The sequence below is a fragment of the Paroedura picta genome, chromosome 7, assembly GCF_049243985.1.
Source record: "Paroedura picta isolate Pp20150507F chromosome 7, Ppicta_v3.0, whole genome shotgun sequence".
Classification (NCBI taxonomy): Eukaryota; Metazoa; Chordata; class Lepidosauria; order Squamata; family Gekkonidae; genus Paroedura; species Paroedura picta.
Genome location: NC_135375.1, coordinates 102142292 through 102155264, shown reverse-complemented (window position 1 = coordinate 102155264; position 12973 = coordinate 102142292). Strand labels below are relative to the sequence as shown.

The 12973-nt window shown below is 49.7% G+C and overlaps 1 protein-coding gene across 1 annotated transcript; it reads left to right on the top strand.

Moving 5' to 3' along the window:
• Positions 1-882: 882 nt before the first annotated feature.
• Positions 883-12304, top strand: COPS7A (COP9 signalosome subunit 7A). Its single transcript, XM_077345786.1, has 8 exons — positions 883-1034; positions 3267-3477; positions 4870-4945; positions 5366-5454; positions 5552-5754; positions 9480-9585; positions 11366-11517; positions 11664-12304. The coding sequence occupies exons 2-8, from the start codon at positions 3316-3318 to the stop codon at positions 11701-11703; spliced, it is 828 nt and encodes a 275-aa protein (XP_077201901.1). The 5' UTR covers positions 883-1034; positions 3267-3315; the 3' UTR covers positions 11704-12304.
• Positions 12305-12973: the final 669 nt, after the last annotated feature.

Here is a 12973-nt window from a genome sequence, read left to right as displayed (position 1 = left end):
AGGGGATTCTCCAGGTTCCACCGGGTGATGGGCATCCTTAGCAAGATGCTCTCCCCCCCACCTGCCCTTCCCAAATGCAACATCCTAGGCTTTCTTTTGGCTCCTGGCTAGACTGATCATACATACCCTTTAGAAGGAAACTGTACCTTTTTTAAACATTTCCTGGCTGTCCCCTAATTTTAATAAAAATGTCAATTCCGTCCCCTTTTAAATAAAAGGTATACTTGCTGTAGAATTAGATTCAGGTGAGTAGCCGTGTTGGTCTGAAGTAGGAGAAAAAAACTGAGTCCAAGGGCACCCTTAAGACCCTTCTGTCAAAACATTTGAACTGTGATTTGTATTTTGCAGAGCCTCTTGTGGCACAGAGCGGTAAGACAGCAGACATGCTGTTTGAAACTCTGACCATGAGGCTGGGAGTTCGATCCCAGCAGCCGGCTCAAGGTTGACTCAGCCTTCGATCCTTCCGAGATTGGTAAAATGAGTACCCAGCTTGCTGGGGGCTAAAACGGTAATGATTGGGGAAGGAAAAGCAAATCCACCCTGTATTGAGTCTGCCAAGAAAACGCTAGAGGGCATCACCCCAAGGGTCAGACATGACTCAGTCCTTGCACAGGGGATACCTTTACCTTTATGATGTTTGCAGCTCTGAGACTTCTGGGGTGGGGCGGTATACAAATTGTATTATTATTATGATTACTATTATTGATGACAATGATGATAATTAATAATAATAATGATGAAGAAGAAATCAAGGGAATAGGACCAGTCTACTCCTAGCTCCTGCCAGCCGCCAGGGCGCACGCGCGTATGCAGCGCGGGGGGGGGGAACCTTAGGAAAACACAGCCGCGTGGCAAGCGTACGCAGCTGCCCACATCTGGCGGCAGAGCATTGCCCTCCCCCGGGGAGATCCGACCAATGAGCGGCCGAGGGCGTGGCCGGGAGGGCAGCTTGTGACGCCACCAACCCGGAAGTGGTCCCTCTCCGGGCCAGGACGGCCGGTCTGCCCCGCGGCGCAGGGAAAGGGAGCCGTCAGGTGAGGGGCCCGACGGGCCTGCAGCACCGGGGGAGGAGCAGCTCGCTTGGGGGGGGGGGGGGCGCCCTGTGAGTGACAGCTCCCCCTGGGGAGGGGCTCCCTCTTGGCGCCCCTTTGGAACTCGCTCTGCCTCTCCCAACCAGCCAACCCCCGGGCTGGCCCCAGAGCCGGCCGCATTCCCACGGGCAGGTTGACCCGCGTGCTCCTTCTCGCGGGTGCCGCAGCGGGGTGGGGGTGGGAGTAGGGGGGAGGCGTGCCGAGGGTGCCGCGAAAGAAATCTGCCGGCCTGCGGCACCGCGAAAGGCCGGCGATGTTTATGTCGGTGTGGAGTGATTGAGTCGTGGGTGGGTGCGAGTTTATTTCGGTTGCCCCCGTGCAGAATGCAGATAGGGATCCGTTTGGGGGGGTTCCTTTTCTTTTTCTTTTAAACCTGATTTAGAAAGATGTAGAAAGCAAACTGTGATGGAAGTTCCGCCCCCCCCCCCATCCTTTTATTTTGGGACGCCAAAATGTTCTTGACCTTATATATTTCTTTGCTTATATAAGCAAAGGACAGGACTGTTTAATGATGGCTTGTTTCCGTATGTGGTATCAGATGGTTTAGTTCTGTTGCTTTTTTCGGGTGTGCATTTTGTTTAGATGTGTGCGATAAAACGTTTTTTTAATAATTAAAACCTGATTTAGGGTATCTGAATGGTAGGGTACTTTACTTGTGTCTCTGGTTAAAAGGAACATAGGCCTGAAATGTCAGGTTGTAGGCCTGAATTTCCATTTTGCTGAATCAGATCATTGGCCCATCAAAGTCATTATTGGCTGCTCAGACAGGCAGCAGCTCTCTCCAGGGTCGCAGAGGTCTTTCGTATGACCTGCTGCCAGATCTTTTCAGAGATTGAACCTGTGACTTCTTGCATGCCAAGCCGATGCTCTACCACTGAGCCACAGGCACCAGACTTCAGCCCGAAACCCTGGGCCAATTCTGCACACAATAGATAATGCACTTTAGAAGTAGATTTTCCTGTTCTGCACAGGAAAATCCAGCTGCCAAAGCACATTGAAAGTGCATTATCCTTTGTGTGCAGACTGGGCCCTGGAGAGCCACGACCAGTTAGAAAAAAGAGTCCGGCTCTTGAGAGAACCATAATCCCACTCAGTATAATGCAGTATCATGTGCTTTACACCCTTTAATTGACCTCAGTGGGTGGATGGGGGGGGGGAATATACTCTGCATCCGCTCAGGAGCATTTTCACCTTTTCCTTACATTGTTTACTAATCCAGTTAGACAGAACTGACTTTGATAGACTGGCTCAGTATGAAGCAGGTTAATATGATTTGTGTCTAACCTCACTGCATATAGATGGATATTTATTATACAGTCAAAGACCAGCAAATCATGAGATCCAACAAAGATTTAAATTACAGTGTCAGAAAAATAAATAACAATGTCTAGCATAAAAACCATAAAATCGTCAGGTCAGTTTAAAATTACATAGTCTTTATCCCAGCCCTTGGATTCACGATCAGTTGGCAGGTTTTACAAGCTCTAGCAAGAAACTTTGCTTACTGGCACTGTAAATTGTGGGATTCTGTCTTCCAGCGACTGCCTGGTAGTGCAAATAGAAAATTAGTGTGCCAAGGGGTGGACTGAGCCAGTACCTTTCCCTTGATGGGGTAGGTCTTCCTTTGCAGGGAATGATTGAAAACAGCCAGAAGCGGATAGTCCTTTCCGCCAGCTCATTCTAATGCATATGCAGACACACTTGCAGACGCCTGTATTCAGAAATCTTACTCCCAAGTCAGTAAACCTGCTTAGGACTGTAATTGCCTTTATATTTAATGACCTTGGTTTGCTGGGAGTGGGAGGATGTGACCTGTGAAATAGTACGAGGGTGACTTTAACTACCTGAGGGGGTTCAGTGCTTTGTGCTTGGTCGGCTCTTGTAACTTTTGCCACTCCAAAGAATATAAAGTCTGCTGGAGAAGCCAGAGCTGGGGGACTCTCAAATCATGTCGCTTGTCTTTGGGGGGGAAACGAGGGCCCGTGTCCACCGCTATTTCAGAGTCATTTTAAAATGCTGTGAGGGCTTGCAGCATGACTGCAGCTGTTTGGGCACTGAAATCACTTTTCAAAGGAGGCTCTGTGCCCGCGGTGGCCATGAAGATGCCCTCCTGTCTTGTTTGTTCCCGAGGGAGCTGTCATTCTAGGTTGCTTGCTTGCTTCCTCCTTTCTTTAGGTTCCGGGCGCTGGATCCTGGCCCTGGAGCGGCCTGGTTTGGCGTCGCCATGACGGCCGAGGTGAAGGTGACCGGGCAGAACCAGGAGCAGTTCCTGCTGCTGGCCAAGTCTGCCCGTGGAGCTGCTCTGGCCAGCCTCATCCATCAAGTGCTAGAAGCCCCGGGCATCTATGTCTTTGGGGAGCTTTTGGATATGCCCAGCGTTCGAGAGGTGAGTCCAGAGACTCAGGGGGCAAAGCCCTAGAGCAGGGGGGAGTCAGTTATTGTGTGTGTGTATATATATATATATATATATATATATATATATATATATATATATATATATATATATATATATATATATATATATATATATATATATATATATATATATATATATATATATATATATATATATATATATATATATATATATATATATATATATATATATATATATATGAGATCTTGGTTTCCCTCCCCATCCAAGAATTAGTTCTCTGAAACATTCTTCAGAAGATGAGCAGAGTTGGTTGGCCATTGCTTTCCTCTGCACAGCAGCCCTGGACATTTTGTCCAAGTCCTAACCAACCCTAGTTTCCTTTCAGGCTCTGCCAAGATTGGGCTACTCAGACCTATTCAGGTCACCCCAGCCATTAATCCCAAAATAATTTGATGGTCAAGAGTGTGACAGGCTGCCGAAAGATCTCACAGTACCAAAAGGACCTCCGTAGCAAAGTATTCCTTGTATGTCAAGGATCAAGCCCGGATGGGGTTTTTCCAGCCTGAAATCCAGCTTCTGTACTTGCTTTATCTCTTTTTTTTTGTATCATTAGATTTTCTGTCACAATTGATGAGAAATAAATAAGAGAGAACCACCATGTCCAATCTGCTGAGCACCGCTCTGAAAAGGACAGCGTTAGATTTCAATTAAAGATGTAAAATTTCAGAGGCAAGACCCAGAAAGTGAAACATAAAATGATGTGCCCACAAGAGACAGGGCAGCGAGGAAAAAATGACAATAGGTTGCTTAAATGGCTCGGTATCCTGTCTTCAAGACAATAATTGGATAAATAGTATATCCCTTCAGAGAAATGGTAACCGTGAACTGGGACAGAGCTAAATTTGAAAGGACGTTTATGAATTTGCAAGGGAGAGTTTTCTGTAAATTCTAGAAATGGCTGACCATCTGTCCACAAAATGTGCTGAACGCATTTGTGCTGTTGTTTTTTTTTTCCAGCTGCAGAGATATTTTATCCAGGGTCATGAGTTCCCAGACCATTTTTTATTGGTGTTTTTTCTCCCCATGTGAAACTATTCTAACTTTGTTTGTGCTCCATTCTGGAAACTAGTTTTGTTCTGATTTTAGGGAGCAGCAGAATCCTAGCCAGGTCCTGTGGGATCTTATTTGTGTCACAATTTCACTCCAGAATTTTAAGGCTTTTGGTATAATTTCATGACCTATGCCTAGTATGTCCCCCACCTGCAGTCTGAAGGGGTGAGGGCAAAGCCAAGATGTCTGCCATGAGGATAAGGACCCTGTTACCCCTCCAAAGTGTTGAGAATTCTGTGTAAAAAAAGAATTCTGGCCATATTTTTCTCCTTGTTTTTTCTCTCTCCGCAGCTAGCCGACAGCGAATTCTCCCCTGTCTTTCGCCTGCTCACTGTCTTTGCGTATGGGACGTATTCAGATTATCTGGGTATGTTTCTTCTGATTCTGGGGAAATGGGCATAGCAATATGGATAAAAACTAGAGTAGAGCCAGCACAGCAATAGGGGCTGAATCCACAGACGCCTAGCCTTCTGAGGCAGAACTGTTCCACAGTCTGACCTGAGGTGATTTTCCCTCCAGTTCTTCACCTCGGGCTGCTGGCAGACCTAACTGCCACGCATCTGGCTGACACCAGCTGTGTCTATGGCCGTGGCTACCTCCTCCAGCTGTCCATTCCACTGCTTAACTTCCCGTTGAGTAGAGAAATCTGTTTCCTGCTAGTGGCCTTGGGTACCCCCAAATTCTAATACTATGGGCAAGAGAGAAGAGACAATGAGCAGTGACCTCAGCTAGCAGCAAGCGCTGGAGAGGACTCCGAACCGGCTGTGATGGAGGCTCTTTCTTTCAGCTGAGGCCGGGAATCTGCCCGCATTGACGGAGGCTCAGAAGAACAAACTTCGCCATCTCTCGGTGGTTACGCTGGCTTCCAAGCTCAAGGTAGCTTCCCCCACCCCAGGTATCGTTGCCTTCCCGCGTCTGCCCCTCGCTCTCCCTCACGCTGCCCTGTGTCCCCCCCCCCGCCCCACCCCTGCAGTGCATCCCTTATTCCGTCCTGCTGGACCAGCTGCAGCTGAAGAACGTGCGGCAGCTGGAGGACCTGGTGATAGAGGCCGTGTACGCGGATGTCCTGCGCGGGAGCCTGGACCAGCGGAACCAGCGGCTGGAGGTGGATTACAGCATTGGGCGGGACATCCGTCGGGAGGAGCTCAGCGCCATCACCCGCACTCTCCAGGAATGGTGAGCGGGGCTGCCCCGGCCACCGGGGATATTTTATCGCCTTCGTTCCAACTCCATGTTTCCTCCCCAAAACAGCATGTGCGAGTTCCCATCTCTTGCCGCTTGATCCACGCAACAGCTCTGCAGGGCTGGGCACGGATTTAAAGTCACATCCAAATCTTTTTTTTTCTTTTTTAATTATAATGTTTATTTATTCCGAAAAGGAATACAGAGTATAGAAAAGAACACTGTATATCTTATTTACAGAACTACATTTTTTGATCGATTCGTTCATTCATTGATTTATATGCAGCTCCATCTAAGCAGGCCAGTTCAGGGCAGGTAACAACAAAATAATAGTTACAGAAAATCAACAGTAATGCCATTAATATTAATTAAAATCAGTTAAAACATATTAAATGTCCCTTAAAATTTCGTTGCACCGCAGTATCAAGCATTTAGCAATGATTACCGTATTTGCCGGCGTATAAGACGACCCCCCAACATTTCCACTCAAAATATAGAGTTTGTTACATTACATTACAGTACTATAGGCCACTATGGGCAGCTATGTCCATCCCAACTGAAGTGTACCCGGCGTATAGGACGACCCCCCCCCCACTTGGAGGCATGTTTTTCAGGGGGGGAAAGTAGTCTTATACGCCAGCAAATACTGTACCTTCATTTCCAGGAGGGAGTCCTTCGCAGGAGGGGGCCAACTCATTGGTTATTGGACCCAACCAAAGCTGATATATCACAATAGGTCTTATATATTTTTCCGTTGTACCAATTGTTCCCCCCCCCCAAGTTCGTATAGCCATTGTTTACATACACCTCAGATACATCAATTATTTCTTCTCATTAAATCCGTCGATGCAGTCTAATATTGGACTCCACTTTCTACTAAAATCTGATATTGATCTGTTATGCATCAAATATGTCAGTTTTGCCACTGACCCGTGTTCCATCCGTTTATGTCACCACTCTGCAAGATCTGGGAACAGCTAAACTGTTCTTAGCCTAACGATGTAACCATTCATGCTGCGCCATGATGGGAAAAAAAGAATACCCACTTGCACATGGCTGGCATGGCGGGTGTGGCTTTCCAAAGGAGGAGGTCACTCGCAGGCAGGGCCAATTCATTCATTCATTCATTCATTCATTCATTCATTCATTCATTCATTCATTCATTCATTCATTCATTCATTCATTCATTCCCAGCCCACCATTCCTGCAAGCGACTCTTGGTGGGTAACAGCTTCCCAGCCAAGCTGCCCATTTGGGTGGCACAGTGAGGAGGGACCTTATGCACTGCAGGGGCTCAGCTCGCTCCTGGCTGTCTGTGGCCTGGGAGGTGACCCTCTACCAAAGGGGTAGTCAAACTGCGGCCCTCCAGATGTCCATGGACTACAATTCCCAGGAGCCCCTGCCAGCGAATGCTGGCAGGGGCTCCTGGGAATTGTAGTCCATGGACATCTGGAGGGCCGCAGTTTGACTACCCCTGCTCTACCATGTGGTGGCCCCAGACTGCTGCTATGAATTGCAAGTTCATATCACGCTGCCGTTGCGTCTTTGCAGAGGGGAGCTACATTGGTCTGTAGTAGAGCAGCTAGGTTCAAGTCCAGCCGCACCTTGGAGGCGAAGATCTTCAGGATCTGAGCTTCCAGAAAAGTACCCGAGGAAAGGAACCTTGGCTCTCAGAAAGTCATTATTTATTACATTTATAGGCCACTGTCCTTGGTCCAGACAGCTCGCAGCTGCTAACAACAAATTGAAAATATTGAATTAGAAAGACCTATGCACAATATATTAAACATCAACATAAATCTCTTGTACAGTCCCCCCCCCCCCGGCTGCCATTCCCAGGAAGCTTTAGATGTGGCATAATTGGCAGATGTCAGAAGAGGGGCCTGAGATATCCCCTTAGCCTGGCCTCAGCCAAAAACCTGACATAAGAGCTCCGCCTTAGAGGCCTTGCAGAACTGCATTAGCTCCCGCAGGGCCCGTAGCTCTTCCAGGAGCTCATTCCACCAGGTAGGGGCCAGGACCAAAAAGGCCCTGGCCCTGGTTGAGGCTGGGTGTACTTCATGCAGTCCGGGGATCACCAACCTATTAATGTTCGCAAAGCATCAGGAATACCCCAGGAAGTTTGTGGGTTTCGGAGGCGCTACTGGAATCGAATCGACTTGGCCTTTTTTCTTACCATCCCTCACTCCCTCCCCACTGCAATGCTACACATTGCCTTTGTAATGTGCCAGTGTCATACCTCGCGCTGACTTGTCCAGGCTGCCTTTTTGCAGGAACCAATCCCCCCTTCCCACTCCGCAATCTGCATCCGTGTTTTGCAAGGGTGGACAGACACCTCCGTGGCCTAAATCTACAACTCTCCTGGAAGTCCCCCCTAAAGAGCCACAGCAGTGATACCGCAGTGCAGAAGCCGAAGTCCTGGGGCATAAAAACGGGGCTGTGTGAGCAGCATGAATCATATCAGGGAAGCACAGTGACATGACTGTCGTTGTGTTGGTTTTTTGGTATGCATTGTGGTGTGTTTGCTAGCCATAGAGAAGAGTAAGGAATGGTGATGCTTGCCAAAAACCTCTTCTAGAAGCCTTTAAAAAAAAAGATTTATTAATATGGATATGTGCAAACTACAGATCTCTTCTGTCTGAGTATTATATATAAGGCACATCTAGCATTGATTCAGGACGGCACACAGGGTGTAAATCAAGAATATCCTGCCTTGTCGTCATTCATTGAGACAAGCAGAGGGTAAATAAAAGCTGCTAGCTCCCTAAATTGTTATAACCCAGACTGTACGTTTTGATTAGCTCTCCCGATCGACGCAGAGATAATATATTCTCTTATTCGGGGCCTTCCCGGAGCTGCCTTAGAGGCTTCTGAGATGTTGCCTGCTCTTGAATAAACCTTTGCAACATAAGGACTAGAAACTTGCTTTCTCTCCCCCCCCCCCTGCCCTGCCCCGATCAATTGAAACTGACAAAGCAGAATTCAGCATCTGGTACTGTTTGGGTGGAATTGTGGCCTAGTCATAGCCTCTTTCATGAGCCTCTTGTGACGCAGAGTGGTAAGGCAGCAGACATGCAGTCTGAAAGCTCTGCCCATGAGGCTGGGAGTTCGATCCCAGCAGCTGGCTCAAGGTTGACTCAGCCTTCCATCCTTCCGAGGTCAGTAAAATGAGTACTCAGCTTGCTGGGGGGTAAACGGTAATGACTGGGGAAGGCACTGGCAAACCACCCCGTATTGAGTCTGCCATGAAAACGCTGGAGGGCGTCACCCCAAGGGTCAGACATGACCCAGTGCTTGCACAGGGGATACCTTTACCCTTTGTGTAGCAAAACACCTTTCCTGATTCTTCCTTGCAAATTGAATCCTGGATCCTTCTTGCAAGGCATTGGGGCAGAGGGGGGGGGGGATTCCACATCATGCAATTCCTCCCCTTTGAGAACAGAACGCTTTCAGGGGTAGTCAAACTGCGGCCCTCCAGATGTCCATGGACTACAATTCCTAAACGCTGGCATGGGCTCATGGGAATTGAAGTCCATGGACATCTGGAGGGCCACAGTTTGACTACCCCTGGAAATCATGACCACTGCTCCAGCTTTGAACTTCATGCTTCTCGGGCCCCTGGTGTCTGTCATGCTTGGTTAGGAGTCACCCATCTCGCTTTGCTCTCCCATTAATGTCTCCGTCTCCTCTGGTCCCCTTTTCTTGCCCACCCGGTCCAGGTGCCAGGGCTGCGAGGTGGTCCTCTCCAGCATCGAGGAGCAGGTCAGCCGAGCAAATCAGCACAAGGAGCAGCAGCTGGGCCTGAAGCAGCAGATCGAGAGTGAGGTGAGCGCTCCGCCGTGCAGCCGACCCTCTCCTCTGTCTTCAGCCACCATTTGGGGGGGGGGGGTTGGGGGGGAACACATGGACTGCCTTGAGAGCCAGCGTGGTGTACTGGTTAAAGAGTGGCAGCCACTAATCTGGAGAGCCGGGTTTGATTCCACGCTCCTTCATGTATGGCCAGCTTTTTTGACCTTGGGCCAGTCTCATAGAGTAGTTCTCTCAGAGCTCTCTCAGCCCCACCTCCCTCCCAGGGTGTCTGCTGTGGGGAGAGGAAGGGGAAAGTGTTTGTGAGCTGCTTTGGGACTCCTTTGGGTAGTGAAAAGTGTGGTATAAAACCCTAGCTCTTCTTCCTGGGCCCATTCCACACAGGAAGGATAATGCACTTTAGGTTTTCCTGTTTGGTACAGAAAAATACATGTGCAAAAGCACATTGGAAGTGCATTATCCTACATGTGCGGATTGAGCCCAGGCCCTGCCAGGCACCCTCCCACCCACCTGCTTTATCCTGAGTAGAGCTCTGTATTTAGACTCCGAGAGCTCCATGCGGCATCTGCTGGTGTCCAGCTTTGCTCCCGGACCAAGAATGTTGCTTCCTTCCCAAATACAGCAAGAAGGGCCCATCAGCCATCTAGTCGTCCTTTGCTTACTTCCCAAAGTCAGTCAGCAGCTTAAAAACACAAGGCCAGGTGGTCTGTTTGCATGTCAGGCGGCCAGAGGGAACAGGGGCTTTGCAATTCCCACTGGCAGCGGATTGGGCACTCTTTGCATTCCTGCCAGGAAGTCTTTGTCAGCCGCACGGCCTGGGTGGCAGCAGATACAGGCAGCCCCATCCCTGCCCAGGGACGGGGCTGGCAGTCAACTGTGTATTTGGTCACTTGGGGAAATCTGCGATCAGACCCTTGTCTCGGTCAGCTGGTTGCAGGCTAAGGTTCTTTTTTGAAAAAGAAAGAAATCCCACGGCACAGTAAAGACTAAAGAGATGTATTGCTCTGCAAGCATTTGGGAACCACCGCCTGCTTCTTCAGAGAGATGGGGGATGGGGAAAACATACTGGGATACCTTTTTTCATTTTGCATTATGTATTTATCTGTCTTAAAGCTCACTTGAAATAAAAACTTGTTAGTTTTTAAGGTGCCACTATAGATTTTGAGCTTGTTTGGGAGACTACAACAGGCTAACACAGCTACCCCTTTGTGATCAAATGTTTTAAAGTGCTCACTCTCTCTCACACACACACACGAGAAAACGATGATATCATTAAACAGCTTCACTGAGACCGAAGCACCCAAGCCTCAAAGAAACTTGCCTGCCGCAACTCTGCTTGATGCCTTGTTCTTGCTTGGCTTTCTTCCAGTTAGCCTCTCCCTAGGGCTGAGTAATTTTCCCCCAGGTATGGCTAGAGCTCTGTCCTGTATTCAGAGGCACAGGAGAACGGCCCACCTTTCTGCAAGGCTGTCTCCTGCATCTCTGCATTGGTTGCTGCGCTGGACTGGTTTCCTTCCAGTTGGGAAGGGGAGCTAGAAGAGTCCCTCAGATGGAAAAATCCTCGGGATCACTTTGCTGAAGAGTGGGGAGGGGAAACGTGCTTGGGGAAACGGTGGGCATCTTTCTGCTGCCTCCATGAGGGAGTGCTTTCCTACTCAGCTGGGAAATCTAGCGAGATCTCCTGTGCCTCTCTTGCTCGGTCATGCGACTTTGCCCCCGATGTGACGAAGCCTTTTCGCCCTCCCTTTTTGTTCTCCCCTCTTCCCTCCCCACCGCCGCCCCCTTTTGGCCCCAGCAGGTTGCCAACCTGAAGAAGACCATCAAAGTGACAACAGCGGCGGCCGCGGCGGCGACTTCCCAGGATCCCGAGCAACACCTGTCTGAGCTGCGGGAGCCGGCCTCGGGCACCAACCAGCGGCAGGCCAGCAAAAAGGCTTCCAAGGGCAAAGGGTGAGGCGGAATCCTGGCTGACTCCTTGGAGGGCGGTGAGGAACGGCTTAGACCCCCCCCCCAGAGCGGGCGGAAGCCCTCGGGTGGGGCCGCTGGTGGTTTGGGCCTGCCCCCGCTGAAACTGAAGCCGCTTCCTTCTCCCACAGGCTCCGAGGCAGCGCGAAAATCTGGTCGAAATCCAACTAGCGGGACACTGGAATGGCTGGGGAGGACCAGCAGGTGCTCCCGCCCCCCCACATACAGGGCTTTCTTCTCCAACCACGGCGTCTTGGTCTGTGTGTCGCTCTCCCCCTTTCTTCCCTCTCCTGCCATGTTCTCTCCCTCCCTTGCTGTCTCACAACCCTTTTTACAGCCCTCCTGTTTCGAACAGCACTTCTCTTTCCCCTCCCTCCCCGCCTCTTTCCCTTGCCTCTCTCGCTCTGTACCCCGTCCCGCACCCCCTTTGTTATTTTCAGGGCGCATTTTGAAAGAGCCATAAAATGACCTCAAGTCTCTTGGTCGCATTTGCAGGGACGGAATGTCGTGGGGGCCAGGGGTAGGAAGGATCCGGGCGCTGAGGAGGGGCCTCGGTTTGGGGGTGTTTGTGTGTGTGACCCAGGACATCTTTGCTCCGTGAATGAGCGGGTGGGTGGGGTGATGCACCCTAACATCTCTCTTGTTATTTTTTTTTTCATGCTTTGCTCCAATCTGGAGGGGGCGTGCGTGTGTGTTTGGGTGGATTGTTTCTAAATAGTATAAATATATAAAGCGATTTTAAGAAAAGAAATAAATCTATGGACATATCGGATGGGCCTGTTTCTGCCGTGGCATTACTTTGGTTTCTCACCGGACGCTTCAGATGTGCCTCCCTTGTTCAGCCCTCGGCCCAGGAGAGGATTTCCGTGGGTTTCTGCAAAGCAGTGTGGTGTTCGAAGCTTCCTCAGGGTTCCCCTGAGTGTGGGATAGCAGTGGCAAGCTAGTGTGGTGTCCTGGTCGTGGCTGAACTAGGATCCAGGAGATCCAGGTTTGAATCCTCAGTCTGCCACGGAAGCTTGCTGGAAGGCCACAGGTCAGCCACAAACCCTCAGCCTAATCCTGCTTCATTGAATCATAGAATTGGATGTGTGACTCCAGGCATCTGGCTGTTTCAGAGGGTGGTGGAAAGCGGTGTCAAGTCGTAACTGACTTACGGTGACCCCATAGGATTTTCAAGCTGAGAGACCTTCAGAGGTGGCTTTCCACTGCCTGCCTCTGCTTGGTGGCCCTAGACTTCCTTGGTGGTCTCCCATCCGACTACTGACTAGGGCTGACCCTACTTAGCGTCCAAGATCTGACAAGATTGGCCTAGCCTTTGCCGTCAGGGTGTGGTGGTTACGTCCAGTGCCTTCTGTTTTCCTCCCCATAGTTTGAATCTCCATTCTGAGGTTAATTTCTGGCCCCTTCTGTCCTCTTTCCACACCAGGTGGATTATCTCTTG